This window comes from Cherax quadricarinatus, chromosome 44 (genome assembly GCF_038502225.1).
Source record: "Cherax quadricarinatus isolate ZL_2023a chromosome 44, ASM3850222v1, whole genome shotgun sequence".
Classification (NCBI taxonomy): Eukaryota; Metazoa; Arthropoda; class Malacostraca; order Decapoda; family Parastacidae; genus Cherax; species Cherax quadricarinatus.
Genome location: NC_091335.1, coordinates 6719512 through 6746277, shown reverse-complemented (window position 1 = coordinate 6746277; position 26766 = coordinate 6719512). Strand labels below are relative to the sequence as shown.

The following is a 26766-nucleotide window of genomic DNA, read 5'->3' as shown; positions in this document are numbered from 1 at the left end:
AAAACGCACGGCTTACAGAGGAAGAATTCTGTTCCCCTTCCCCATGGAGATAAGAGGAAATAAACAAGAACAAGAACTAGTAAGAAAATAGAAGAAAACCCAGAGGGGTGTGTATATATGTTTGGTCACACTACACATGTATGTACAAAGTGTAAGTAGAAATAGCAAGATGTACCTGCACTCTTGCATGTTTGAGACAGAATAAAGACACCAGAAATCCTACCATTATGTAAAACAATTACAGGCTTTCATTTTATATTCACTTTGCAGGACGGTAGTACCTCCCTGGGCAGTTGCTGTCTACCAACCTACTACCTAGGTTATTAATATTTACAATCACATTACAGCACTATTTATGTACTCTTATGTGATGACTGTTTCCTTTTTCTTTATCTATAGTACTATTATTGAAATACTCTCTGTAAATTTTAATATGCATTTATTTCCTTCCAGAACTGATGGATTAATTCAACAGACAATTAGATCAAAGTTTAAAGACTGCACTGTGCTCACAATTGCTCATCGCTTGCACACAATCATGGACAGTGATCGAGTGATGGTGCTTCAAGCTGGTAGAGTTGAGGCAAGTTCCACATCTGTTAAAAATGTTGAATTTAGCATTGATTTTCATTTTCAAATTGGTGGCTGTTATAGCAAGTTTGAAAAAAATCAATTTAATGTACATTAAGGCTTGGATGACTATTTTTCATGTACCAGTATAAATTGTATTATTATTATAATCTAGGGGAAATCAGTTGTATTACTGTATTTAAAGAACTGGTTGATACAGTTTAATCCTTAAAAGATTATAAACAAATTTCTTATGTCCTTATTTTTACAAGTCTAAGTCTCACAAATTGTATCCAGTTATTGTAATTTGCTTATATTCCTTCAGGAGTTTGACGAACCACACGTCTTATTGAAAACTGAAAATTCGTTGTTTGCTTCATTAGTTCAGCAGACGGGTAAAGCGGCAGCAGAACAGCTACGCCAGATTGCAGAAAAAGTGAGTAATGTGTTGTTTACTATCTATCCTGTGCAGTAATTTTTTTTTAACACTTATGCAGTCTCCCACCAAGGTAGTTTGTTTATGAAGGCAAGGGAGGGGGGGAAGATAATGTACCAGAGTATAGTGGTATTAATATTTTTTTTTTATATAGGTGTGGGGGCATGGTCTAAAATGCTGCAGTGTGTAGGAGGCTGGAGGCAGTAGGGATGTCATGTTAGAGGGCACTGTGGTGTGAATATTATGCAAAGAATTGGTGTAGAAATCAGAAGTCAATGTGGGGTTATGAAGGTATAATTTGGAGGGATGGGTGGGTGAAGTTATTTGGCTAATTATAAAAGATGGCATAAAAAGTGTGTATTAGTCTGAAATGGAGAGGTAGGACTACAGCCATTCCTGAGAGGAATGGAGGGCAGGGGTGAAAGAGGTTTGAAGTGTTTGAGCTAATTAGACAGGAGTAATTTCAGTAAAGTGGATTTTTAAAATGCTGCTGGATTGTGAATAAGGGAACATTTGTGAAGATTCGGGCAAACCAGGTGGAATTAGCCCTGGAGGTGGAAAATAGTGTCTGCATTCTGAAGAAATGTCACTGTTCACAAGGGTTGTCTGAATTGTGATGTATGCACACACTTCTAGAAAGACAGCTATGGAATTAATGGTGGTGATTGTGTGCTTAACATCCCCCCTCCATTGTTTATTGATGGGAGACAGCTAAAGGGGTGTCAGTTCTATTACATATTGGGCATTCAGAACTGTCTATAATTTTAATGCCCTGATTAAGAGTGTGAACTGCACAATAATTATTTAATTTCAGGCATATTTTGAACAGCATAAGAATGATGCATCAACAGAAGTGATGTTGGAAGATAAACAAGATGTGGGATGTGATAATGCAACATCTTCAGGTGATAATTTAAGAACTGAAACATTATGAAAATAAATCATGGTGCAGCAAAAGAGCTAAGAAAGACAGTGACTATAGGTTAAAATTTGTCAAGGAAAGAATGACAGTGATATAATAGTAATGAAAATTAGCAACTTTGGGTATGGTGAAGTACTAAACTGTGATTTTGTAGTGCATTATTTGACATAATTGACTTTAACACAGACTACTTAACTGACAGGGATATAAAACTGTGTGTGTGAAGATGAAGCCACTGTTTTTTTTTAATACACTAGTAATTGTGATATTTCTTCATACCAAATTTTGGTAATGCCTTGTACTACCAAATTCATGGGATATATCTAAAATCCATGAAGGCCATACATATAGTGCCTGGGGAATGGGAGGCAATCAGATTTGAAGGGTAGGTTCAATTCCTTGGATCAAGAGCCCTTTTAAGGCATTACCCCTTGAAAGGCAATGTCTTTATTATTATTATAAAAAAAGCGCTAAACCTACAAGGGTCATACAGCGCCGCAATGTCTTAAAATGTGCTCATTACCGTCAAGCATGAGAGGCAATTTTGCTATTTAATAGAGGTTTATTACTTCATGGGTTGTATTATTGCAAGCCATTGAGGAGTGGCTGATCCCTTCAACTGCTGTCTTTAGAAATTCATATAGAGCACCATGACTATGGTACCTTATTTTTGGAGGTGGGTCAGATATAATTGGTAGCTAAATGCCATTTACAATTTGAGCTTTGATCTGTGAAATGGGACCAGTTGTTTGTAGTTGTTAATCTATATTTTATTGTTATCTATTTTGTTTTCTACACAGTACCTTAAAATATACATTCTAGATAAATCTCTAATAAAAATGCAGCAAAGCCTCTGAATCAGTATAATTCACTTGGAGGAAATGCTGGGCATCAGATTAAATTGCTTAATACCCTCATGAGTAGTACTCCAAAACTGCTCTATATTCATGTGTTGCACCAGTTAAACCTTAGTAAAATAAAGAATTCTAATTTAAATCTTAATTAAGGTAATTACCACAAACATTAAAGCTAAAATAAGTTTTACTCTAATTATTGCATAAAGTAATTTTGTCGTTAGTTTATGAGGAAGAAGTCAACCATGTATTACCAGCTCAAGCTGCACAACTATCCTAGCCAAGTAACTTAATAGACCTCAGCTATTTACTTGATACGGTATTCTACACTATTTGTGAAACAAAAATCTTTTCGTACCTGTGTATTGTGTCTGTCAAGTACTTTCTTTTATTGATGCCCAGTTGGTAATAATTCAATCTGCATCATTGAAATAGTATTTCATGCAATGAATATTCTGGCCAAGGCAAAATTATACTCATCAGTGAGGTGAAGAGGCATAACTGATTTGGAGTGCTCTGCCATATTTGATTTTTATTTTTTGACATTGTGTAAGATCTGTAATTTGTTATAAATCAATAAAATTTTGATTTTCTGATGTATAAAATAAAAGTATTTATTAGCTTCCACCATCTTGTACTATATAAAGATTAAATCTAGGGTAAAATTTGCTTAACAGATCTTGAAAAGAAGTGATAAGATTCAGGAAAAATTTTAACAAGGGAATACAATATTGACAAGTAGATGAGCAAGATGTGTAACATGTCTTACTCACAGATTCAGTAAAGATAAGACTGGATTACAAGGGCTTTCAAAACAGTTTGACAATGCATTTGTGCTTTAGAAATAGTTTTGTATTTGTAATTCTGTTGAGCATACCACAACTAGAAAAATAAACATTTTACTTCTGTTATGTTCTGAAGTAGTTAGCAAGACATTTCGGCTCTTAAGTTTCAGAACGAATTAAGACTTAAAACAGGATCTCCCATTTGACTCTGATATTGAAGCTTGTATTGCAGACTACAAGTGTCAGCTCTGCTTCACATCAAACTAGCACATTTTTAAGTTAATATTTAGAATGTTCTGGCACTATGTATTTCAAATTGGACCCAGAGGGGCTCAGCACTTCCTCTGTTAATATAATAGTTATTGACTGAATTGTTGGAAATAGTAGTGTATAATGAAAAAATCGAATACAGTGGACCCCTGCCTTACGATATTAATTCATTCCAGAAGTCTGTTCGGGTGCCGTTACTGAACGAATTTGCTCCCATCAGGAATATTGTAAATTAGATTAGTCCGTTTCAGACCCCCAAAACTACACGTACAAAAGCATTTACAAAAATACACTTACATAATTGTTCGAGTTGGGAGCTGATCGTAAGGTGGGGGTCCACTGTATATTATTAGAATTATAATCATGGAGTGCTAAACCTGTAGGATTATACAACACCTGGGGAGGAGGGGGATGGAAGGCATTCAGGGAACTGAAGCACAGATCCAATTCCCTAGATCAAGAGCCCCTTGCCAGCATCAAGGAACCTCCCTTGAAGGGAATCAATCAAATATATTAAATTCATCAAGTTTCTGTAATCTTACAGCTTAAAATTTATTAATTTTTGATACTGTAATTATTTTTACATGCCTTTATTAATGACTGCACTGTATATGACTATTTCCAGCATGAAGCTAATGTTCCTGATAAAAAAAAAATTTATCTAGTTATGACAGACAATGAAGACTACTAATGTGTTTCCAACACAAGATGAACTTGTTATAAACCAAGAGGACCTTCCCTCTTCCTAACATTCACCCTAATGCAGTGGAGTGAAAGTGATTTATGTTGAGGGGTTGGAGCCTTTTCTTCCCTGCAAGGGATGCCACTCTTTCCACTGGGTGCTTGCCTAAGAACCCAGGCTCTTTTGCCCCTGTCAAAATTTATTGACACAGCAAGTTAACAAGTGTAAATTTGATTAATATTAAACTAAATATGTTCAAAGCACTGAATAACCAAAGAGTTCTACAGCTTTGTATGCAAGATGCAAATAATATTAATTAAAATTTTCTCACTACTGAGAATATAGTATAGACTATAATGATAGTTTGCTGCAGTGTCAGGAGGGTTATGTAGGCCATCAATTAGATATATACATAACAAAAAGGGCACTCTACCATTTAAACATAATATTGCTGCTTGAGTAACCCACTGGAAAGCATGAAAGAAATTGGACTGGTTTAAATTTGTGCAATGTGCTATATTTGTTTTATACAACAGTACAGTAAGTGGACAAGGTTGGTCTGAGGCTGCAGATTAATTAAACATTAACTGTTGCAAGGAATTACATTGGTGCAAATATGGCAAAATAAATAGATTATTCCAACACTAATGCAGTATACAGTACTGTACATCTCTCAAAATTGAACTTATTTCTGACTATGCATTCAAGATTATAGTATTGTATCTAAGAATTCTTTTGACATTTGGAAAATTACTAACTTTTATTGGGAAAGTCTTAATTCTGTTGAAGTATGAACAAGAGCTGTCCCATTTACATATCTAATTTCTGGGGCACCAACCGTACAATTTAAAATAAAATATTACTATACACTGTGTGTGTGTACATGAAGTATCATGTGATTAAGCTGTATTTTACTTTTTCATAATATTGTGAATGTCAGCTTAAATTTAAAAAGAATAAATTACTTAAAATTAAATTACTACTTTTACTTATCCTTTTCCTGTTTATGAAAATACTGTACTGTACTGTCCATGCAGCTGGGGGGGAGTTTAATAAAGGCACTTATTTGATTTTAAAAATTATTTTTATAATTATCAAGTACAGATATTTATTTCAATGGGGGTGTGGGGGAGGTGGAAGAGCACCTGGGGAACGAGAGGAATTCAGGTTCAGACCGAGGGGAGGACAGGTCCAGTTTCTTGGATCAAAAGCCCCTCACTCTTGAGGGGCGAGATAACATGATTCATTGTAACATACTAAACCCATAAGAGTTGCACGGTGCCAAGGAAATGCAAGAGAAAGTGTAGCTGGAATTAAATGGATGAAGAGGGGCATCATGAGGCAAATACTAGAACATACCATATGAATGGAGGAACACTGTAGCAGGCCTACTGGTCCATACTAGGCAGGTCCTTTTCAAACCTAAGTCCTCCAACAAGACATTCTTCTAGCCCATTCTCAAGGCTACCCAGGAAATAAGCTCTGATAATCCTACTAACAAAAACAAAAACCTTGGGTAGTTTTAAATATAGGTCGGATAAACACAAATGAAAAGGGGCTGGATTTGAGTGGAACTTGTACAAGTTAGTAGGATTTATTTTTATTTTATTATCACACTGGCCGATTCCCACCAAGGCAGGGTGGCCCGAAAAAGAAAAACTTTCCCCATCATTCACTCCATCACTGTCTTGCCAGAAGGGTGCTTTACACTACAGTTTTTAAACTGCAACATTAACACCCCTCCTTCAGAGTGCAGGCACTGTACTTCCCACTTGAGTCCTGGAGATGGGAAGTACAGTGCCTGCACTCTGAAGGAGGGGTGTTAATGTTGCAGTTTAAAAACTGTAGTGTAAAGCACCCTTCTGGCAAGACAGTGATGGAGTGAATGATGGTGAAAGTTTTTCTTTTTCGGGCCACCCTGCCTTGGTGGGAATCGGCCAGTGTGATAATAAAATAAAAATAAATCCTACTAACTTGTACAAGTTCCACTCAAATCCAGCCCCTTTTCATTTGTGTTCATCCGACCTATATTTAAAACTACCCAAGGTTTTTGTTTCAATGACCCTACTAAGCAGGCCATTTCTGATCTGGCATAGTACATTTTAGTACATCCTACCCTGCAGTGCTGTATGACCCTTGTGGGTTTAGTACTTAGTTCTAATTTTTTTAGTATTATTAGGCAGATTTCACTTGACTAATGTTTCCAAACCAGTACTTTCCTACATAATTTCTAAACACAGACTTTTCTAACACGAGTCAATTATTTACAGTTCTTAGAGTAATGCCCTAAGAACCTTAATTATAACTGCCTTTTAAGAGGACGATGGGTATAAACAAACACTTCAATCATGTCTCCCCTCATTCTGTCTTACAAGAAAATGTAGTCTAAGAGTTCTCAATCTATATGAAAGATTTGTTGTGTAGTGGATTAATTTAGTCACTTCTCTGTCTTCCAATAAATTTACATCCATTCTGTAGCATGGAGACCAGAGCTGAGCAGCATAATACAAGTGAGGCCATACTAATGATGCAATATAACCCCTGGACTCCTATTACCTAACTGAGATTTATAACATGAAGTATATATGTTAGCCCTAAAGTATTAAGGCAAGCTAAATTCAGTCACTTGTCTCATTTGTCTATTTCTTTTAATAGGCAGTATTAGTATTATTTATAGGAAAGCGCTAAAATGGTCTAATTCAGTAGAGGTACAAAACTGGAGAGCCAAGTGTCTTGTGACAAAATTTGCCATATTATCTTGTGGATATATATAATCTCAAATAAAAGACAAATGTTTAATTGAATGAAACAAAGCACTGATCAAATGGAACATGTCTTACCAGCATAATTATTTTTTTAGTATAGAAGAACTTGGCGAACCATGTAAATGGCTTCGTTGTCAGAGCCGGCAATCAGAGTGGAACCCTCCACATCGACAGAGTTGATGGGTAGTGGTGAATAAGGGATCACGCTGACTGTCTCAATGGCTCCTCTAGCCACATCACTACTTAACCACACATTGATGCTTCCTCCTGTAAACATCACACTACTGTAGTAATGATGTGTACATAGGTATACACTGATAATAAATCTACCCTACTTCAGCTCTTACTGCCTTTAATGTGAGATTTCCTTGATGCTGGTGAGGGCCTCTTGATCAAAGAAATGGGCCTGCTCTTCCCTTACTTGGATCAAACCTCCCAGGCACTGTATGAGTGACAGGTTTAGCACACCTCCAAAAATGCAATGATAGTAATTCCCTTCCTTGAATCTAACCTAATTGCCAAGCAATGCACGACACACATGGGTTCAGTCCTTCCCCTAGATATAATAAAAAAAGCTTTTACTAATTAAATAACTACATTCATGAGGAGTGCTAAACACAGAGTCTTACAGCACCTGAGGGAATGCAAGGCATTCAGAGTCAATACAAGCAAGGGGTGCACAGGTCTCATTGCTTAGATCAAGAGCCCCTCAGGAGCATCAAGGAACCTACATCTCTTTTCCTAAATCCAAGGAGACTGTTACCTACTGTTGTATATGTATTTCTCGATAGGGATGTGTTTCATTCTCCTTCACATTTGGGTTTCATTTGTGACTTGTCAATGTACTTGCATCCTCAACATGATTATTTTTGCTAAGTGTGTTTACATTACCTCATCTAAACAATGCTGCTACAAACACATTACCTATGTATTTTACCTGTGAGCATGAGTTTACACTGGAAATACTTTGAAAAAATTTCAAAATAAATTAGACAAATGTGTGTGGTCACTAACTATAGAACCAAAGCTAAACAAATCAGTCGATATGTATGTCTAATCATTCAACTATATACTTAATCCTATTATTTTTAAAGATATTTTTTTCAACATCACTGAAATGCCTTCAGCTCAGTTGTCTTACCTGATGGGTCTCTGGTATTCTTGAAGGATGGTATGTGTGTAGGTCTGGCAGAGGCAGAAGCATCCCAGTGAATCAGTTGGCCATCTAGTCCACAGGTAAACACATGCTCTGGGGCTCCAGGGTGGAATCTTACTTCACTAACTGAAAGATATACCAGAGATCATATGAACTTTTAATCATTCACAATGCCAGTCAATTTCTTTGTCAAGCCATAACAGCCTGACAAAGCTGGAGAGCAAATCATTGCCACAATAAAATGTCACACTATTCTAAAAGATACAGTGCAAATTATATTCCTGGAATAAAATGACTAGAGTTAACTAATGCTCAATGGGTAAAAGAAACTCTTACTTGGTCCACTGTGAGCAGATATGATAGTGAAGGGCTGGCTGGTATTACGCATATCCCATATGGCCAGAGCTCCATCCTCTCCTCCTGCAGCCACCAGATGTTGTTGTGTTGGATGGCTAGCAAGATCACACACAGCTATCTGTACACAGATATCACAGGCCATTAATAGTACTGTAGAGTACAATACTTTTAAACAAGTGTCATAGTTTCCTTACTAGGCCAAATAGTATCCAAATAATGTTATCAATGTATTGTGCAGAAGTTTTCAGTTGCATCAACATACAAAATAGTCAAACCCTATTAATCCAGCTTCCACATACAATACTGTATAGGCTTCCTTGCTCAACATTTAGAAATGCAGAACTGGCAGTAAGCAATAATTTAAAACAATTATGATAAACACAGAGTTTCAGGAAGGAAAATATTCAACCCTAAATATAAGATTTGTTATAAGTCACTATACTACAGCTGGAATTATTCACTAATAACCCATACTTAATAGAAGAAACTTATGACAATTTTTCAGTCCATCCTGGACAATTAAGTAGTCCAGGAAGAACCAAAAACTCACCGCAAATTTCTTCTAATAATGTGCAGGTTATCTGCGAATCAATCCTAAATTGCAAATATGTATAGTACACAGTGACCATCTCCCACTGAGGCAGGGTGACCCGAAAAAAAAACTTTCATCATCATTCTTGCCAGAGGCATGCAGATACAGCAGTTTAGATGTCTCCTCTCAACAGCAAATATCCCAAACCCCTCCTTTAAAGTGTAGGCATTTTACTTCCCACCTCCAGAACTCAAGTCTGGCTAACCAGTTTCCCTGAATCCCTTCACAATATATTACCCTGCTGACACACTAACAGCTCATCAAGTCCGAAAAACCAATTGTCTCTACTCCTAACATGCTTACACATGCCTGATTTAAGTCCAAGCCCCTTGCATACAAAACCTCCTTTACCACTCTCTCCATATATAGTAGGATTGCATGGTCCTGTGGGTTAGAGCGTCATGTGTTTTCACTCACCACGAGGCAGGCCAAAGCAGCATGAATTTAAGTCCTTGGATAGTCGCAATGTTGTTATTGATCAATACCACTCGTTCATGGTTACAATAATATATATATATATTTTTTTTACACCCCCCTCACCCCCCCCCCCCCCCAAAAAAAAAAAAAAAAAAAACATTCACTATCAGTCATTCATTCACTGTCTCGTCAGAGGTGTGCCGACATCACAATTCAGATGACCCTCTAAAACTGCTACATCCTCACCCCTTCTCTATAGTTCAGGCACCTTATCTTACCTTTGATGAATTTTGAGAGTTTTTCTACTCCTGAAGCCTGGCTTTAAGCCAGGCTCATCTGGTGCCTGCCTGATCAATGAGGCTGTTAATAATTATAATAATTTTATTTCCTCGAGCCATATAAGGAATGCAGTAGTTATACGTGAATTATGACAATAGTACATACAAAAGAAAGCCACTAATTATGCAATGCTTTTTGGGCAACTGCTGGTGGCCCACTTGCCCATATGTATATACTGTGCTTCCCAATTTCAGGATTCAAATCTGGCTAACTGGTTTCCCTGAATCCCTCAATAAATGTTACTTTCCTCACACTCCAACAACACATTAAATCATAAAAATCATTGGTCTCCAATTCTAAAACACTCACAAAATCCTGCCAGATGTTCAAGCCCCTAGCACTCAAAACTTCTATTACTTCCTCCCACCAACCCTTCCTTCTTTCTCCCCCAGATTAATATGCCATATTAATCATCCTATTTTGGCTCCATCTTCTCTAAATGCCCAAACCATCTCAACAAACCCTCTTCAGCTCTCTGAATTATACTTTTAGTGACCTCACATCATCTAATTTCCATGCTCTGAATTCACTGCATAATATTCACAGCACATTACCATCAAACTCATTTCCACTGCCTCCAGCCCCCTCCTCAGTGCAACATTAAAAACTCATACTTCACATCCATGTAAGTGTTGGTATTGGTATACTCTGGTGCATTCCATTTTCTGGCATCCAAAGATAAATTTCTTTCTTTCCACAGCTGCCTCAACACACTGCCTACCTTTTTACCCCTAATATATTCCATGGTTCACCTCGTCTTTTAAAGAACTATCTACCGACATGTTCATTCTCAAACATCTGAATACATTCAGTTCCTCCATACTGTCTCCAATTTAATATCTCATCTTTCATTATTTTACTCTTTTCCGTGCTCACATTTTTGTTTTTTTTTTTTACATTTTTTTTTTCAACACACTGGCCATCTCCCACCAACTTTTTTTTCAGAATCTCCCAAAAGACAACTTCCATTTTATATCAGATTCACTGTCTTTTAATCCCACACCTCTTCCAACAGCAGATGGACCAGAAATGTTGTCTTAACTTCTTTTTACATGTGTAGGTACTTGGTGAATTCTGCTAGTGTCCAAGGAGAAAGGGAAAGAAGCAAAATATAATTTGGTCTGCGCATAAGCAGATAAAAAAAAAAACTCAATGAGCATCATGATTGTTTTTTGCCTTATTATAGATGATATAAACGAAAAGCCGCCCTCCTTTATTTTTTAAATTACGCTTTGATTTATGCATTGCCCATCTGATACTTCATCTTGGAAACTTCAACATTTCTATAAATATATAAAAACACTCTCCATCTTATGTAGTTACTAAATCTAGAAAATAGTGCACATGTTGCAAAGGCCTTATGAAAGCAAAAGTTGAAGATGACATCACCTGATCAGGACTGAGGAGTGTGGCCCTTGCTGACTGAGCTGATCGCAGGTCCCACAACTTGAGGTGTCCCTGCATGTTGGCTGTTACAACTTCACTGGCTCTCACATAAACTACAGCATAAACACTGCACCCACCAACACTCTCTGGGAATGAATGAATAAATAAATAAACAAATATTTGTAACACACCAGCTATATCCCACAGAGGCACGGTGACCCCGAAAAGGAAGAAACAAAAGATTTTCTTTTTACATTTAGTAATTTACACAGGTGGAGGAGTTACTAGCCCTTTGCTCCCAGCATTTTAGTTGCCTCTTATGAGAGGCTCTTCATCCAAGGAACTAGATTTAACCTCCTCTTCCTTGGGTCACACTTGACTGCCTTCCATTCCCAAAGTGCAATATAACTGGGTTTACCTCATCCCCAACTGAAAGATATGCAGTGCATACAGCCTCTCCTCACTTAGTGATGTACTCATTTACCGACGAATCTGACTTATGACGGGCTCTCTGACCGGTATGCATACCTAAATAATGTATATTAGAGCTGATTACCTCTATTCTGTTCATTACAATATACAGTACACTATTGTATAAATATTTAAAAATGTCTAAGGGCAATGTGTGGTGTAAATATTATGCAGAAAATTCGGAGTGTGGAAATTAGGAGGTGTGGAGTTAATAAAAGTATTAGTCAGAGGGCAGAAGAGGGGTTGTTGAGGTGGTTTGGTCATTTAGAGAGAATGGATCAAAGTAGAATGACATGGAAAGCATATAAATCTATAGGGGAAGGAAGGAGGGGTAGGGGTCGTCCTCAAAAGGGTTGGAAAGAGGGGGTAAAGGAGGTTTTGTGGGCAAGGGGCTTGGACTTCCAGCAAGCGTGCATGAGCGTGTTAGATAGGAGTGAATGGAGACGAATGGTACTTGGGACCTGACGATCTGTTGGAGTGTGAGCAGGGTAATATTTAGTGAAGGGATTCAGGGAAACTGGTTATTTTCATATAGTCGGACTTGAGTCCTGGAAATGGGAAGCACAATGCCTGCACTTTAAAGGAGGGGTTTGGGATATTGGCAGTTTGGAGGGATATGTTGTGTATTTTTATACGTATATGCTTCTAAACTGTTGTATTCTGAGCACCTCTGCAAAAGCAGTGATACTGTGTGAGTGTGGTGAAAGTGTTGAATGATGATGAAAGTATTTTCTTTTTGGGGATTTTCTTTCTTTTTTGGGGTCACCCTGCCTCGGTGGGAGACGGCCGACTTGTTGAAAAAAAAAAAAAATTAAAAATGTACTAAAAATGTTATAAAAGGCATAAAGGTAACATTAAAACAATATCAAAGATGGTCGACACAAACCCACTACCATTATAGTATGCTCCTTGCTTAGCGATGAATTTATTTACTAATGTGGTCTTAGGAATGGAACTCTGTCGTTAATTGAGGAGAGGCTGCATATAAACAATAGCTTGTAAAGTTTGATTAAGGAGGGCAGCCATAATGAATTTCCACCCGACCAAACTCGGAAACAGCAAAAGGAATGTCGTCACTCTTTTCCTAACTATTTAGCCCCCGAGAGGGAAAACCTACAATTATTGTCAGATTATTTTCTTTCTTCCTTAGAGGTTTTTCTTTATACCTTCACAACAACTTGTATGACAAGCTTCAAATTTTCAATGCTAGTGAACCATAATTAAAGGAATGTTCATGCAACTATTGGGAAGGGAAAGTGCCCTAGTGTCAGTTTTATGAAGCCATTCCTGATTTTAGTTGCCATGTGATAACCTGAGAAAGACCCATCTGATTGGTTTCAAACCGTAAACACCTGTGTAACCTACTTAGGTGGTGTAGACTGTTACTGCAGTCTTTTTTTTTTTTTTTTTTTTAACAATTCGGCCGTCTCCCAACGAGGCAGGGTGACCCAATAAGAAAGAAAATCCTCAAATAGAAAACACTTTCATCATTCAACACTTTCACCTCACTCACACATAATCACTGTTTTTGCAGAGGTGCCCAGAATACAACAGTTTAGAAGCATATACGTATAAAGATACGCAACATATCCCTCCAAACCACCAATATCCCAAACCCCTCCTTTAGAGTGCAGGCACTGCACTGTACTTCCCATTTCCAGGACTCAAGTCCGGCTATATAAAAATAACTGGTTTCCCTGAATCCCTTCACTAAATATTACCCTGCTCACACTGCAACAGATCGTCAGGTCCCAAATACCATTTGTCTCCATTCACTCCTATCGAACACACTCACGCACGCTTTCTGTTAGTCCAAACCCCTCACCCACAAAACCACCTTTACCCCTTCCTTCCATCCTTTTCGAGGAAGACCCCTACCCCGCCTTCCTTCCCCTACAGATTTATACGCTCTCCATGTCATTCTACTTTGATCCATTCTCTCTAAATGACCAAACCACCTCAACAACCCCACTTCAGCCCTGACTAATACTTTTATTAACTCCACACTTTCTCCTAATTTCCACACTTCGAATTTTCTGCATAATATTTACACCACACATTGCCCTTAGACAGGACATCTCCACTGCCTCCAACCGCCTCCTCGCTGCAGCATTTACAACCCAAGCTTCACACCCATATAAGAGTGTTGGTGTTTGTTGTTTGTCCGTCGATTCGACGAGGACCATCTAGTCATCCTGGGGTCGAAGTTGGTGGGTATGCAGATGACTTGTCAGGCCAATCCGCGCATGAAACATTCTCTGGCAGTGTGGACAGGGAAGGGTGGCGGCATCGAGGGGTCTGATGGCTCTGGTCTTCCTTGCCTGCCTGCGCTGTTCAGCTAGTGAGATTCTGCTTGCCTCGCAGGATGTTGCTCCTTTCTGGACAACTACTCGCCAGTCATTCCTGTCCTGAGCTATCAGCTCCCACATGGTGTGGTTATGTTGAAAGCTTTCAGAGCAGTCTTAAGGGTGTCCTTGTAGCGCTTCTTTTGGCCTCCTTGAGAGTGGTTTCCATGCTGCAGTTCGCCAAACAAGAGTTTCTTTGGCAGCCGGTGGTCTGGCATGCGAGCAACGTGACCTGCCCAGCGAAGCTGTGTCTGCATTAGGATGGTGTAGATGCTAGGCAGGCCAGCTGTAGTCAGCATTTCTGTGTTTGGGATCTTATCTTGCCATCTGAGCCGTGTAGTGTGAAAGTGGTTCAACTTTCTGGCGTGACGTTTGTAGACAGTCCAGGTTTCGCAGCCATAGAGAAGTGTGGTGAGGACTATGGCTCTGTACACCTTGATCTTGGTGCTTGTGGTGATGCCTCTTCGGTTCCATACATTCTTGTGGAGCCTGCCGAAGGTGGCACTGGCTTTGGCAAGTCTGGCATTCACCTCATCATCGATGACAACGTTTCTGGAAAGGGTACTGCCGAGGTAGGTGAATTTGTCTACGGCGTTCAGTCGCTGCCCATTGATGGTGATGTTTGGCTCAACATACGTCTTTCCCGGGGCAGGCTGGTGCATCACTTCAGTCTTCGTTGTACTGATTGTCAGCCCGAAGTTGTTGCAGGCGTCAGAGAACTTGTCAACACTGTGCTGCATGGCGGCTTCTGAAGCAGCGTTGACGGCACAGTCATCAGCAAATAGCAGGTCATTGATGGTGTCAGTTGCAGCCTTGGTTTTTGCTTGAAGCCTCCTGAGGTTGAAGACAGACCCATCTGTACGGTACCTGATGCCGATTCCTGCGTCTGTGTCCCTGAATGCGTCTGTAAGCATGGCCGAGGACATCAGGCTGAACAGGGTGGGAGCAAGCACGCAGCCTTGTTTCACTCCATTTGAGCCTGGGAATGGTTTAGACGTCTCTCCGTTGTCTTGGACTCTGGCCAGCATTCCATCGTGAAGTTGGAGTACGATGGCGATGAATGTCTTTGGGCAGCCGTACTTTGCCATGATTCTCCAAAGGCCCTCTCTACTAACGGTGTCGAAGGCCTTGGTCAGATCGAAATAGGTGGAGTACAAGTCGGCGTTCTGTTCCTGACATTTCTCCTGTAGCTGTCTGGCAGCGAACACCATGTCGATAGTCCCGCGATCTTTCCGGAAGCCGCACTGGCTTTCAGGTAGGAGTCCTTGCTCTAGATGTTCGTTGAGCCGATTGAGTAGAACTCTAGCCAGGGTTTTGCCTGCGATGGAGAGCAGGGAGATACCACGGTGGTTGTCGCATGCCTGGCGGTTTCCTTTTCGTTTGTAGAGATGCACGATGGAAGCAACTTTAAAGTCCGGAGGAACTGTCTCGTGCTGCCATACAAGCTGGAAGAGTTGGTGAAGTTTCTCTACCAGTGCCATTCCGCCTTCTTTGTAGACTTCAGCAGGGATGGCGTCAGACCCAAGAGTGTTGATACTACTATACTTTCATACATTCCCTTCTTTGCCTCCATAGATTACGCTTTTTGTCTCCACATACACCTCACTTGACGTGCTGTTGGAGTGTGAGCAAAGTAACATTTATGAAGGGATTCAGGGAAACCGGCAGGCCGGACTTGAGTCCTGGAGATGGGAAGTACAGTGCCTGCACTCTGAAGGAGGGGTGTTAATGTTGCAGTTTAAAAACTGTAGTGTAAAGCACCCTTCTGGCAAGACAGTGATGGAGTGAATGATGGTGAAAGTTTTTCTTTTTCGGGCCACCCTGCCTTGGTGGGAATCGGCCGGTGTGATAATAAAAAAAAAAAAAAAAAAAAAAAAAAAAAAAAAAAAAAAAAAAAAAATACACCTCAACGCACCACTCACCTTTTTTCCCTCATCAATTCTATGATTAACCTCATCCTTCATAAATCCATCCGCCGACAAGTCAACTCCCAAATATCTGAAAACATTCACTTCTTCCATACTCCCCCTCCCCAATTTGACATCCAATTTTTCTTTATCTAAATCATTTGATACCCTCATCACCTTACTGTTTTCTATGTTCACTTTCAACTTTCTACCTGCTGGCAGGTGCCAGCAGTTGCCAGAAACCTACCACACAGATCAGCTGTTTTAATTATCTTCCTGGCCTGCTAGTGTACCTCGCATATAATTTAGCGATACCAGTGAATAGGAGAATACAGTGTTGTAGCAGGAACTGACCAGTAATATAATGGTGCTTAGTGGAGTGGAGTGACCATCATTAGTTTTTTCTTCATTCTTGAAATACTAGACGTATACAGTGAAATTCATATAACCTGTAGTTACCAGCAGTCGCAATATACACAACAAAAAGCAAATATTACTCCAGAAAAAGCGACTTTCCTCCAATAATCTTCACCAGTTGTGCAGATATCCAAGAATTATCTACAAGCAGTATTAAATCAGGGAAGTGTTTTTGGGTATGCCCAAATGAAAATCACATTGGTACTAAAAGATAACATCAAAGCAGCCTTCATAGAAAACCTGAAAGCATTCTATAACAGATGGGAAAATAAAAAGTCTGGGCTGGATGGTATCGCCCTTGGTACTGGCCATGTAGTTAGAAAGGGTAAGGCTGGAGGTGCTGCCCTGGTAGACAGTAAATGTGGGGCTGGAAGTGCTGTCCTGGTAGACAATAATGGTGAAGCTGGAGGTGGTCCTGGGAGACGGTAAATGTACGCATGAGGGAATGCATATAAATGGCCTCGAGGGAGACAGGAGCTGTAGTGGGGAAACGAGTGTAGTCAAGGACAAGATAAAACTAATATTACAAACTAGTAATACCACAGGAGATAGCAAACAAGGGGACTCCACTAGCAATAGTGAGGATATATTACCAGAAACAACTGGTGAGAGCTCCATTATTAGTACTAGTGAGGATAGGAATGAGACAGGTAAACATGCACCAACAGGGAATACAGTCACAAAAACCCAAGGCAAACGGAAACCAAGCCTGTGCACATACCATGCACTTGGTATCTGCAGACATGGGAAATCTGGAAAAACAGATGGGACGTGCAACTTTGACCACCCTAGAAAATGTCGTGCCCATATGACAACAGGAAAATGCAAAACTCATTCCTGTAAGCTTTTTCACCCTGAAATGTGTCCCTCTTCAGTACAGGAAAGACAGTGCTATAACTTAAATTGCCAGGCACACCATCTAAAGGGGGCAAAAAGATACAAAACATCCAGGCCATGGGAAAACCTGGGTAGCCACAGCCACTCAAGAGGGAGAGGTTTTTTTAGTGCCAGGAAGGAAAAAAAATGGCAGGAAATGGCAGAAATCGTACGCCAAATCCAGTCATTTCTGGAGTGGAACCACAGTCGATGGCTTCCACTCCAAACTGACAGATACAGATACTAGTGCCGGAAAAAAAAATCCCCCCCCCCCAGTACCACCAATACCACCAGTCCGATGACATTCTTCTTTGCAAATATACAGGGTCTAAAGCCAGCAACGAACAACAAAATACCTTTCATCTGTGGACTGCTTGCAGAGGCAAATGCAGTGTTTGCGGCTTTTACAGAAACCCACATAAAGGATCACTTGGACAATGAAATATGGATCCCAGGTTACAACCTATACAGATGCGACAGAGTGAACAGGCAAAAGGATGGGGGTTGGCCCGTATATCGCAGTCACTCATTTGCACAAAACTGCTTAATGCCTCAAATGATGTAGTGGAAGTTTTAGCAGTAAAGATCAAGAACCAAGACCTAGTCACTGTGGTAGTCTACAAGCCTCCGGATGCAACGTCCCAGTAATTCCAGGAACAGCTGTTAAAAATTGACCACTGTCTGGAAAATCTTCCAGCTCCTGCCCCCAACATCTTGCTCCTGGGGGATGTCAACTTGAGGCACCTAAAATGGAGGAATATAGCAAATAATGTTGTTGCAGTGATAACACCAGGAGGCAGCTCTGATGAGAACTCACACACACACGAGCTTTTAAATCTCTGCACAAAATTCAACTTAAACCAGCAAATAATAGAGCCTACTAGACTGGAGAATACACTAGACCTCATCTTCACTAACAATGATGATCTGATACGAAATGTCACCAGGGTAATATTTAGTGAAGGGATTCATGGAAACTGGTTATTTTTATACAGCTGGACTCAAGTCCTGGAAATGGGAAGTACAATGCCTGCACTCTAAAGGAGGGGTTTTGGGATATTAGCAGTTTGGAGGGATATGTTGCGTATCTTTATATGTATATGCTTCTAAACTGTTGTGTTCTGAGCACCTCTGCAAAAACAGTGATTACATGTATGTGTGAGTGATGTGAAAGTGTTGAATGATGATGAAAGTATTTTCTTTTTGGGGATTTTCTTTCCTTTTGGGTCACCCTGCATCGGTGGGAGACGTCCGACTTGTTGGAAAAAAAAAAAAAAAACATAATCAAGGTTCAGACGTGTATGTGCGGAGCCCCAGACCGACAAAATGAGATTAGTCACGAGGAAGCCTTCACCAAATTCAACTTCAATAACAAGAACAAGTAAACCAAGTCCTAAACGATATAAGCTGGGAAGATAGACTAAGCAACACAGACCCTAACTTATGGCTAGAACAGATTAACTCGGTGGCACTAGATGTATGCTGAAGGCATATTCCTTTAAGAAAAAGGAGGAGTGGATGTAAAATAGGAAGAGACAGGCGCTCCCTTTACAGGCGATGGAAAAGAATAACAGAGCGGCTAAAAGAGGCCAATATATCTGAAATGCGTAGGGAGACACTGGTCAGAGAAATAGCAAACATCAAACTTAAGCTAAAGGAATCTTATAGGAGTCAGGAATCGCGGGAAGAACTAAAAGCCATAAATGAAATAAAAAGAAACCCAAAGTATTTCTTTTATGCCAAATCAAAGTCGAGAACAACATCCAGTATTGGGCCTCTACTTAAACAAGATGGTTTATACACAGATGACAGCAAGGAAATGAGTGAGCTACTCAAGTCGCAACATGACTCAGTTTTTAGCAAACCGCTAACCAGACTGAGAGTCGAAGATCAAAATTAATTTTTAATGAGAGAGCCACAGAATTTGGTAAACACAAGCCTATCTGATGTTATCCTGATGGCAAATGACTTCGAACAGGCAATAAATGACATGCCCATGCACTCTGCCCCAGGGCCAGACTCATGGAATTCCATGTTCATCAAGAACTGCAAGAAGCCCCTATCACGAGCTTTTACCATCCTATGGAGAGGGAGCATGGACACAGGGGTCGTCCCACAGTTACTAAAAACAACAGACATAGCCCCACTCCACAAAGGGGGCAGTAAAGCAATAGCAAAGAACTACAGACCAATAGCACTAACATCCCTTATCATAAAAATCTTTGAAAGGGTCCTAAGAAGGAAGATCGCCACCCATCTATATACCCATCACTTACACAACCCAGGGCAACATGGGTTTAGAGCAGGTCGCTCCTGTCTGTCCCAACTACTGGATCACTACGACAAGGTCCTAGATGCACTAGAAGACAAAAAGAATGCAGATGTAATATATACAGACTTTGCAAAAGCCTTCAACAGGTGTGACCAAATCGTAATAGTGCACAAAATGCATGCTAAAAGAATAACAGGAAAAGTTGGAAGACGGATCTATAATTTCCTCACAAACAGAACACAATAGTACTCAACAGAGTAAAGTCTGAAGCGGCTACAGTGAAAAGCTCTGTTACACAAGGCACAGTACTCGCTCCCATCTTGTTTCTCCTCATATCTGACATAGACAAGGATGTCAGCCACAACACCGTATCTTCCATTGCAGACACTGTAAGGCTCCAGGCAAACATCAACCAAATCTTTCAGTGGGCTGCAGAAAACAATATGAAGTTCAATGATGAGAAATTTCAATTACTCCAATATTGTAAGCACGAGGATTCATCAGAGTACAAAACAAATTCTGGCCATAAAAAAGAGCGAAAAACCAACGTCAAAGACCTGGGAGTGATCATGTCGGAGGATCTCACCTTCAAGGACCATAACATTGTATCAATCGCATCTGCTAGAAAAATAACAGGATGGATAATGAGAACCTTCAAAACTAGGGAGGCCAAGCCCATGATTACACTCTTCAGGTCGCTTGTTCTATCTAGGCTGGAATATTGCTGCACACTAACAGCACCTTTCAAGGCAGGTGAAACTGCTGACCTAGAAAATGTACAGAGAACCTTCACGGCAAGCAAAATGGAGATAAAACACCTCGGTTACTGGGAGCGCTTGAAATTCCTCAACCTGTACTCCCTGGAATGCAGGCGGGACAGATACATGATTATATACACCTGTAAAATCCTAGTAGGACTAGTACCAAACTTGCACACGAAAATCACTCACAACGAAAGCAAAAGACTCTGCAGACGATGCAACATCCCCCCAATGAAAAGCAAGGGTGTCACTAGCATGTTAAGAGACAATACAATAAGTGTCAGGGGCCTGAGACTGTTCAACTGCCTCCCAGTATACATAAGGGGGATTACCAATAGACCCTTGGATGTCTTCAAGCAGGCACTGGACAGGCACCTAAAGTCGGTACCTGACCACCCGGGCTGTGGCTCGTAGGTTGGATTGCGTGCAGCCAACAGTAACAGCCTGGTTAATCAGGCTCTGATCCACCAGGAGGCCTGGTCACAGACTGGGCAGCGGGGCCATTGACCCCCGGAACTCTCTCCATGTAAACTCCAGGTAAACACACTCCCAAACTCGTCCACTAACCTTTGTAATTTTTCTTTAGAATCTCCCATAAGCATGGTATCATCAGCAAAAAGTAACTGTGTCAATTCCCATTTTGTATTTGATTCCCCATAATTTAATCCCACCCCTCTCCCGAACACCCTAGACAGGGATGTGTAATGGTGACATTACACATCCCTGTCTAAGACCTACTTTTACCAGGAAGTAGTCTCCCTCTTTTCTGCACACCCTAACCTGAGCCTCACTATCCTCATAATAACTCTTTACAGCATTTATTAACTTATCACCTATTCCATATATACTTGCAACATCTGCCACATTGCTCCCCTATCCACTATCATATGCCTTTTCTAAATCCATAAATGCAATAAAAACTTCCCTACCTTTATCTAAATACTGTTCACATATATGCTTCAATGTAAACACTTGATCTACACATCCCCTACCCACTCTAAAACCTCCTTGCTCATCTGCAATCCCACATTCTGTCTTACCTCTAATTCTTTCAATAATAACCCTACTGTACACTTTTCCTGGAATACTCAGTAAACTTATTCCCCTGTAATTTTTACAGTCTCTTTTGTCCCCCTTCCCTTTATATGAAGGGACTATATATGCTCTCTGCCAATTCCTAGGTACCTTCCCCTCTTTCATACATTTATTAAACAAAAATATCAACCACTCCAACACTATATCCCCCCCCCCTGCTCTTAACATTTCTGTCATGATCCCATCAGTTCCAGCTGCTTTACCCCCTTTCATTACGTAATGCCTCACGCACCTTCCCCAAACTCACATCCTGTTCTTCTTCACTCCTAAAAGATGGTATACCTCCCTGGCCAGTGCATGAAATTACCACCTCCCTTCTTTGTCAACATTTAAAAGTTCCTCAAAATATTCTCGCCATCTATGCAATACCTTCCTCTCCCCATCTACTAACTCCCCTATTCTGTTTTTAACTGACAAATCAATTCGTTCCCTAGGCTTTCTTAACTTGTTTAACTCACTCCAAAAATTTTTCTTATTTTCATTAAAATTTCTTGACAGTGCTTCTCCCACTCTATCATCTGCTCTCCTTTTGCACTCTCTCACCACTCTCTTCACCTGCAGTCTGCTGGTGTTAATTTGCCAATTCTATTTTTAAAATAGCATAGTATTTCTAACAAAATAGGTTATTTATGCCTCATCTGAATGTAATGAATCTTTACTGGTTGATGCATCTTTGAAAAAGGATAATACCATCTAAGTTTAGGCTATCTATATGGGTGCAAATTTACTAATTTGCTAACAATTAATAATTAACTGGGAAATGAATAATGAATAAGCAGTTATTAAAAATGCTACATTACATTTACTGTAAAATTTTATGACTAATCTAAAATTCCTATTGAGCATTAACTAGATGAGGGTGTCACAAACCTATGGTCCTGATAGGAATCTTCTGGTTTGGATTAAGGATGACAAGGTTGCCATCTTCTCCAACTGAGGCAATTTGGTCTCCATTGGTAGCCAGAGCAGTACATGGAGCAGAACCTGTCAAGAAATAACTATATAACATCACCTTGTATATCAATACATATACATTTACACTCAAACTACGTATATTCCAATTCCAGTCAAGATAGGCATACTAAACAGCATATAGAAAACTTTAACTGTATAATACTGTTACTGTAATACTGCATTATACAGGGTGTCAGCAACCTACTTCCTACAAATGTGTGTGCTCGGTCCCAAGACATTTTCTCCTCCAAGTGATTGGAACTGTCATGTTGGTACAACTTCACTCCACCGTTGCTACTTCCTGCTGCAAACATGTCACGTGTGATGTACTACAGGACCAACAAAAAAATAACAATTAATTTATTTCCTGCAAGAGAATTTTCTTTGCTAATAACTTTATATATAAATTTAAGTACACTTTATTGTACTACCAGAGTAATTAACGTTTCAAACATGACAGAAGGTTCATCATGCAACAAATTTAATTGTAAAGTAATCCAATTAAATTTAAATATAATCAACATACTGTATATCTCCCACTCGTGAGACGGAGAATCAAGCTTCCACCATGTCTTACACTGAATGACCCATGTGGGTTTAACTCTTAACGTGAATTATTTAATTTCTTCCATACATCGTAACTTCTTGCGAAATTCAACGCAATTTCCTGCATTTATATTTACCATAAACAATCAACTGTACATATTCTCAATTTCAGATAACCAATCAGTATATAACAATAACAGAAAAGGCTCCCAGAAGGAGTCAAAATATACAGATCAATCAATCTCTGGAGTTTGTCTCCATGTGGGTTATTACTGAGCACAGACAAGTGTTCGTTACACTTTATTCATACTATGCATTAATAAATCAACCAACTTGCATAATACATACATCCTAAAATGTGAATCAGTGTACAGTACCTGCATGTCATTAACACTGCCTAGGTGAGGCAGCTGATGCAAACGTGATGGGTCCTCCTCGGTCTCCGGCACCTGCCATACTTCCACAACATTATCCTGCAAGTGTAGGCTACATTATTAATAATAATAACAACTTATCTTGTATTTACTACAAGTACATGTACAAGGTATACAGACCATAGCTGACATTAATGACATACTCCTATATAGAAAGCCACTTGTTATGCAGAGCATTTCAGGCAAATTAGGTCAGTTTTGTCCCAGGATGCAACACACACCAGTCAAGTAACTCCCGGGTACCCATTTTACTGATGGGTAAACATAGACAATCAGTGTAAAGAAACATGCCCAGTGTTTCTACCCTCACTGGGAATCGAACCCAGACCCTCACTGTGTGAAGCAAGAGCTTTAACCACCAGGCCACGGGGGCACCGTATATGTGGGCCAAGTACACAAAGATATGCTAAAGTGAATAGCTCCATGATTACACATTCAAAGACTGCAAAGGAAATAAGTCACTGACTTTTTGTGGGTTATCTTATGTAATTTACATGTGTTGCTGTATATAAATATTTATGTAACTGTTTATGTGTACCTGCACCTAAATAAACTTGTGTATTTACATGTCATACCAGGTCCGACCAGGTCATCCCAGCTCCCTCACAACCCACCAGGTCGTCCTAGCTGCCTCACAACCCACCAGGTCGTCCTAGCTGCCTCACAACCCACCAGGTCGTCCTAGCTGCCTCAACCCACCAGGTCGTCCTAGCTCCCTCACAACCTACCAGGTCGTCCTAGCTGCCTCACAACCCACCAGGTCGTCCTAGCTGCCTCACAACCCACCAGGTCGTCCTAGTTGCCTCACAACCCACCAGGTCGTCCCAGCTCCCTCACAACCCACCAGGTCGTCCTAGCTGCCTCACAACCCACCAGGTCGTCCCAGCTCCCTCACAACCCACCAGGTCGTCCCAGCTGCCTCACAGCCCACCAGGTCGTCCCAGCTGCCTCACAACCCACCAGGTCGTCCTAGCTACCTCACAACCCACCAGGTCGTCCCAGCTGCCTCACAACCCACCAGGTCGTCCCAGCTCCCTCACAGCCCACCAGGTCGTCCCAGCTGCCTCACAACCCACCAGGTCGTCCCAGCTGCCTCACAACCCACCAGGTCGTCCCAGCTCCCTCAACCCACCAGGTCATCCCAGCTCCCTCACAGCCCACCAGGTCGTCCCAGCTCCCTCACAACCCACCAGGTCGTCCCAGCTCCCTCACAGCCCACCAGGTCGTCCCAGCTCCCTCACAACCCACCAGGTCGTCCCAGCTCCCTCACAGCCCACCAGGTCGACCCAGCTGCCTCACAACCCACCAGGTCGTCCCAGCTCCCTCACAGCCCACCAGGTCGTCCCAGGACCTACCAGGTCGTCCCAGCTCCCTCACAACCCACCAGGTCGCCCCAGGACCTACCAGGTCGTCCCAGCTCCCTCACAACCCACCAGGTCGTCCCAGCTCCCTCACAGCCCACCAGGTCGTCCCAGCTCCCTCACAACCCACCAGGTCGTCCCAGCTCCCTCACAGCCCACCAGGTCGTCCCAGCTCCCTCACAACCCACCAGGTCGTCCCAGCTCCCTCACAGCCCACCAGGTCGTCCCAGCTCCCTCACAACCCACCAGGTCGTCCCAGCTCCCTCACAGCCCACCAGGTCGTCCCAGCTCCCTCACAGCCCACCAGGTCGTCCCAGCTGCCTCACAACCCACCAGGTCGTCCCAGCTCCCTCACAGCCCACCAGGTCGTCCCAGCTCCCTCACAGCCCACCAGGTCGTCCCAGCTCCCTCACAACCCACCAGGTCGTCCCAGCTCCCTCACAGCCCACCAGGTCGTCCCAGCTCCCTCACAGCCCACCAGGTCGTCCCAGCTGCCTCACAACCCACCAGGTCGTCCCAGCTCCCTCACAGCCCACCAGGTCGTCCCAGCTCCCTCACAGCCCACCAGGTCGTCCCAGCTCCCTCACAACCCACCAGGTCGTCCCAGCTGCCTCACAGCCCACCAGGTCGTCCCAGCTGCCTCACAACCCACCAGGTCGTCCCAGCTGCCTCACAGCCCACCAGGTCGTCCCAGCTCCCTCACAGCCCACCAGGTCGTCCCAGCTCCCTCACAGCCCACCAGGTCGTCCCAGCTCCCTCACAACCCACCAGGTCGTCCCAGCTGCCAGTAATAAAGACATCCGTCCTGCCATAGTCAGTGGTCGGCGGCTTCCAGCGAACAGTCTTGATTTTCCTGGCAACATATTTCTTGGTGACCTCCATATTGCCCGCCATCACCACCACAACAACCATCACCAACACCACCACAACAATCACCAACACCACCTCAACTACCTCACCAACACCACCTCAACTACCTCACCAACCACTACTACATCCTTAACTACCAATACAAAAATAATAATAATAATAATAATAATAATAATAATAATAATAATAATAATAATAATAATAATAATAATAATAATAATAATAATATTAACAATAATAATAATAATAATAATAATAATAATAATAATAATAATAATAATAATAATAATAAAAGATTTTTTTTTTTTAGATTTTGCCACCGCAGTGGCTAGTTTATTGTTCCCCCCATATCCATCCTGTGGACGGTAGCGCGAGAGCATATGGATACACAAAAGGCCCAGGAACTAGGCCCCAAAGGGTTAACAGGAATACATAATTGGTCCAGGGACTGGACTCCAAAACTTTGGAGTCCAGTCCCTGGACCAATTATGTACCTCTGTAATCTTTTGACTACCGCCCACAGGATGGGTATGGGGTGCATAATAAACATATTAAACTAATCTAACTCTGTATTCTTCAATAAGTGGACAATTAAGCACATAGTGTTCAAGACAGTGACCATATGCCTGATCACATAATTTACATTTAGTTTGATCATCATCTGTGTGTCTCCCAAGCTGCCAGAAGTACTTGTAACCAAGCCTAAGCCTGGCCACTACAACATCAGTCAGTACTTGTAACCAAGCCTAAGCCTGGCCACTACAACATCAGTCAGTACTTGTAACCAAGCCTAAGCCTGGCCACTACAACATCAGTCAGTACTTGTAACCAAGCCTAAGCCTGGCCACTACAACATCAGTCAGTACTTGTAACCAAGCCTAAGCCAGGTCACTACAACATCAGTTCCCCTCAAGGAAGGTTCCTTG

The 26766-nt window shown here is 41.3% G+C and overlaps 2 protein-coding genes across 8 annotated transcripts in view; one reads left to right on the top strand and one right to left on the bottom strand.

Annotated features, from left to right (window-relative positions):
- The window catches only part of LOC128697480 (ATP-binding cassette sub-family C member 4-like), a 73636-nt gene extending 68141 nt beyond the window's left edge, over nt 1-5495 (top strand). For all 6 annotated transcript variants that reach the window (XM_070094048.1, XM_070094046.1, XM_070094045.1 and 3 more), the window contains 3 exons: nt 454-583; nt 896-1006; nt 1821-5495. In XM_070094048.1, the coding sequence (XP_069950149.1) occupies nt 454-583; nt 896-1006; nt 1821-1940 (361 nt within the window). In that variant the 3' untranslated portion in view covers nt 1941-5495. The remainder of the gene's footprint in view (nt 1-453; nt 584-895; nt 1007-1820) is intronic.
- On the bottom strand, nt 458-25939 carry Nup43 (Nucleoporin 43kD). 2 transcript variants are annotated; one of them, XM_053789206.2, is made up of 9 exons: nt 25739-25938; nt 23553-23648; nt 22835-22958; nt 22546-22659; nt 11535-11677; nt 8777-8915; nt 8426-8566; nt 7360-7551; nt 458-596 (listed from the first exon to the last, which is right to left on the bottom strand). In XM_053789206.2, exons 1-8 carry the CDS (start codon nt 25880-25882, stop codon nt 7376-7378), a joined length of 1077 nt encoding a protein of 358 aa, XP_053645181.1. In that variant the 5' UTR covers nt 25883-25938; the 3' UTR covers nt 458-596; nt 7360-7375. The 2 variants fall into 2 exon arrangements, with proteins under 2 accessions (XP_053645181.1, XP_053645182.1); XM_053789207.2 differs by lacking the exon at nt 458-596 and adding an exon at nt 2610-4708 and having other exon boundaries at nt 25739-25939.
- Between the last annotated feature and the right edge of the window lie 827 nt (nt 25940-26766).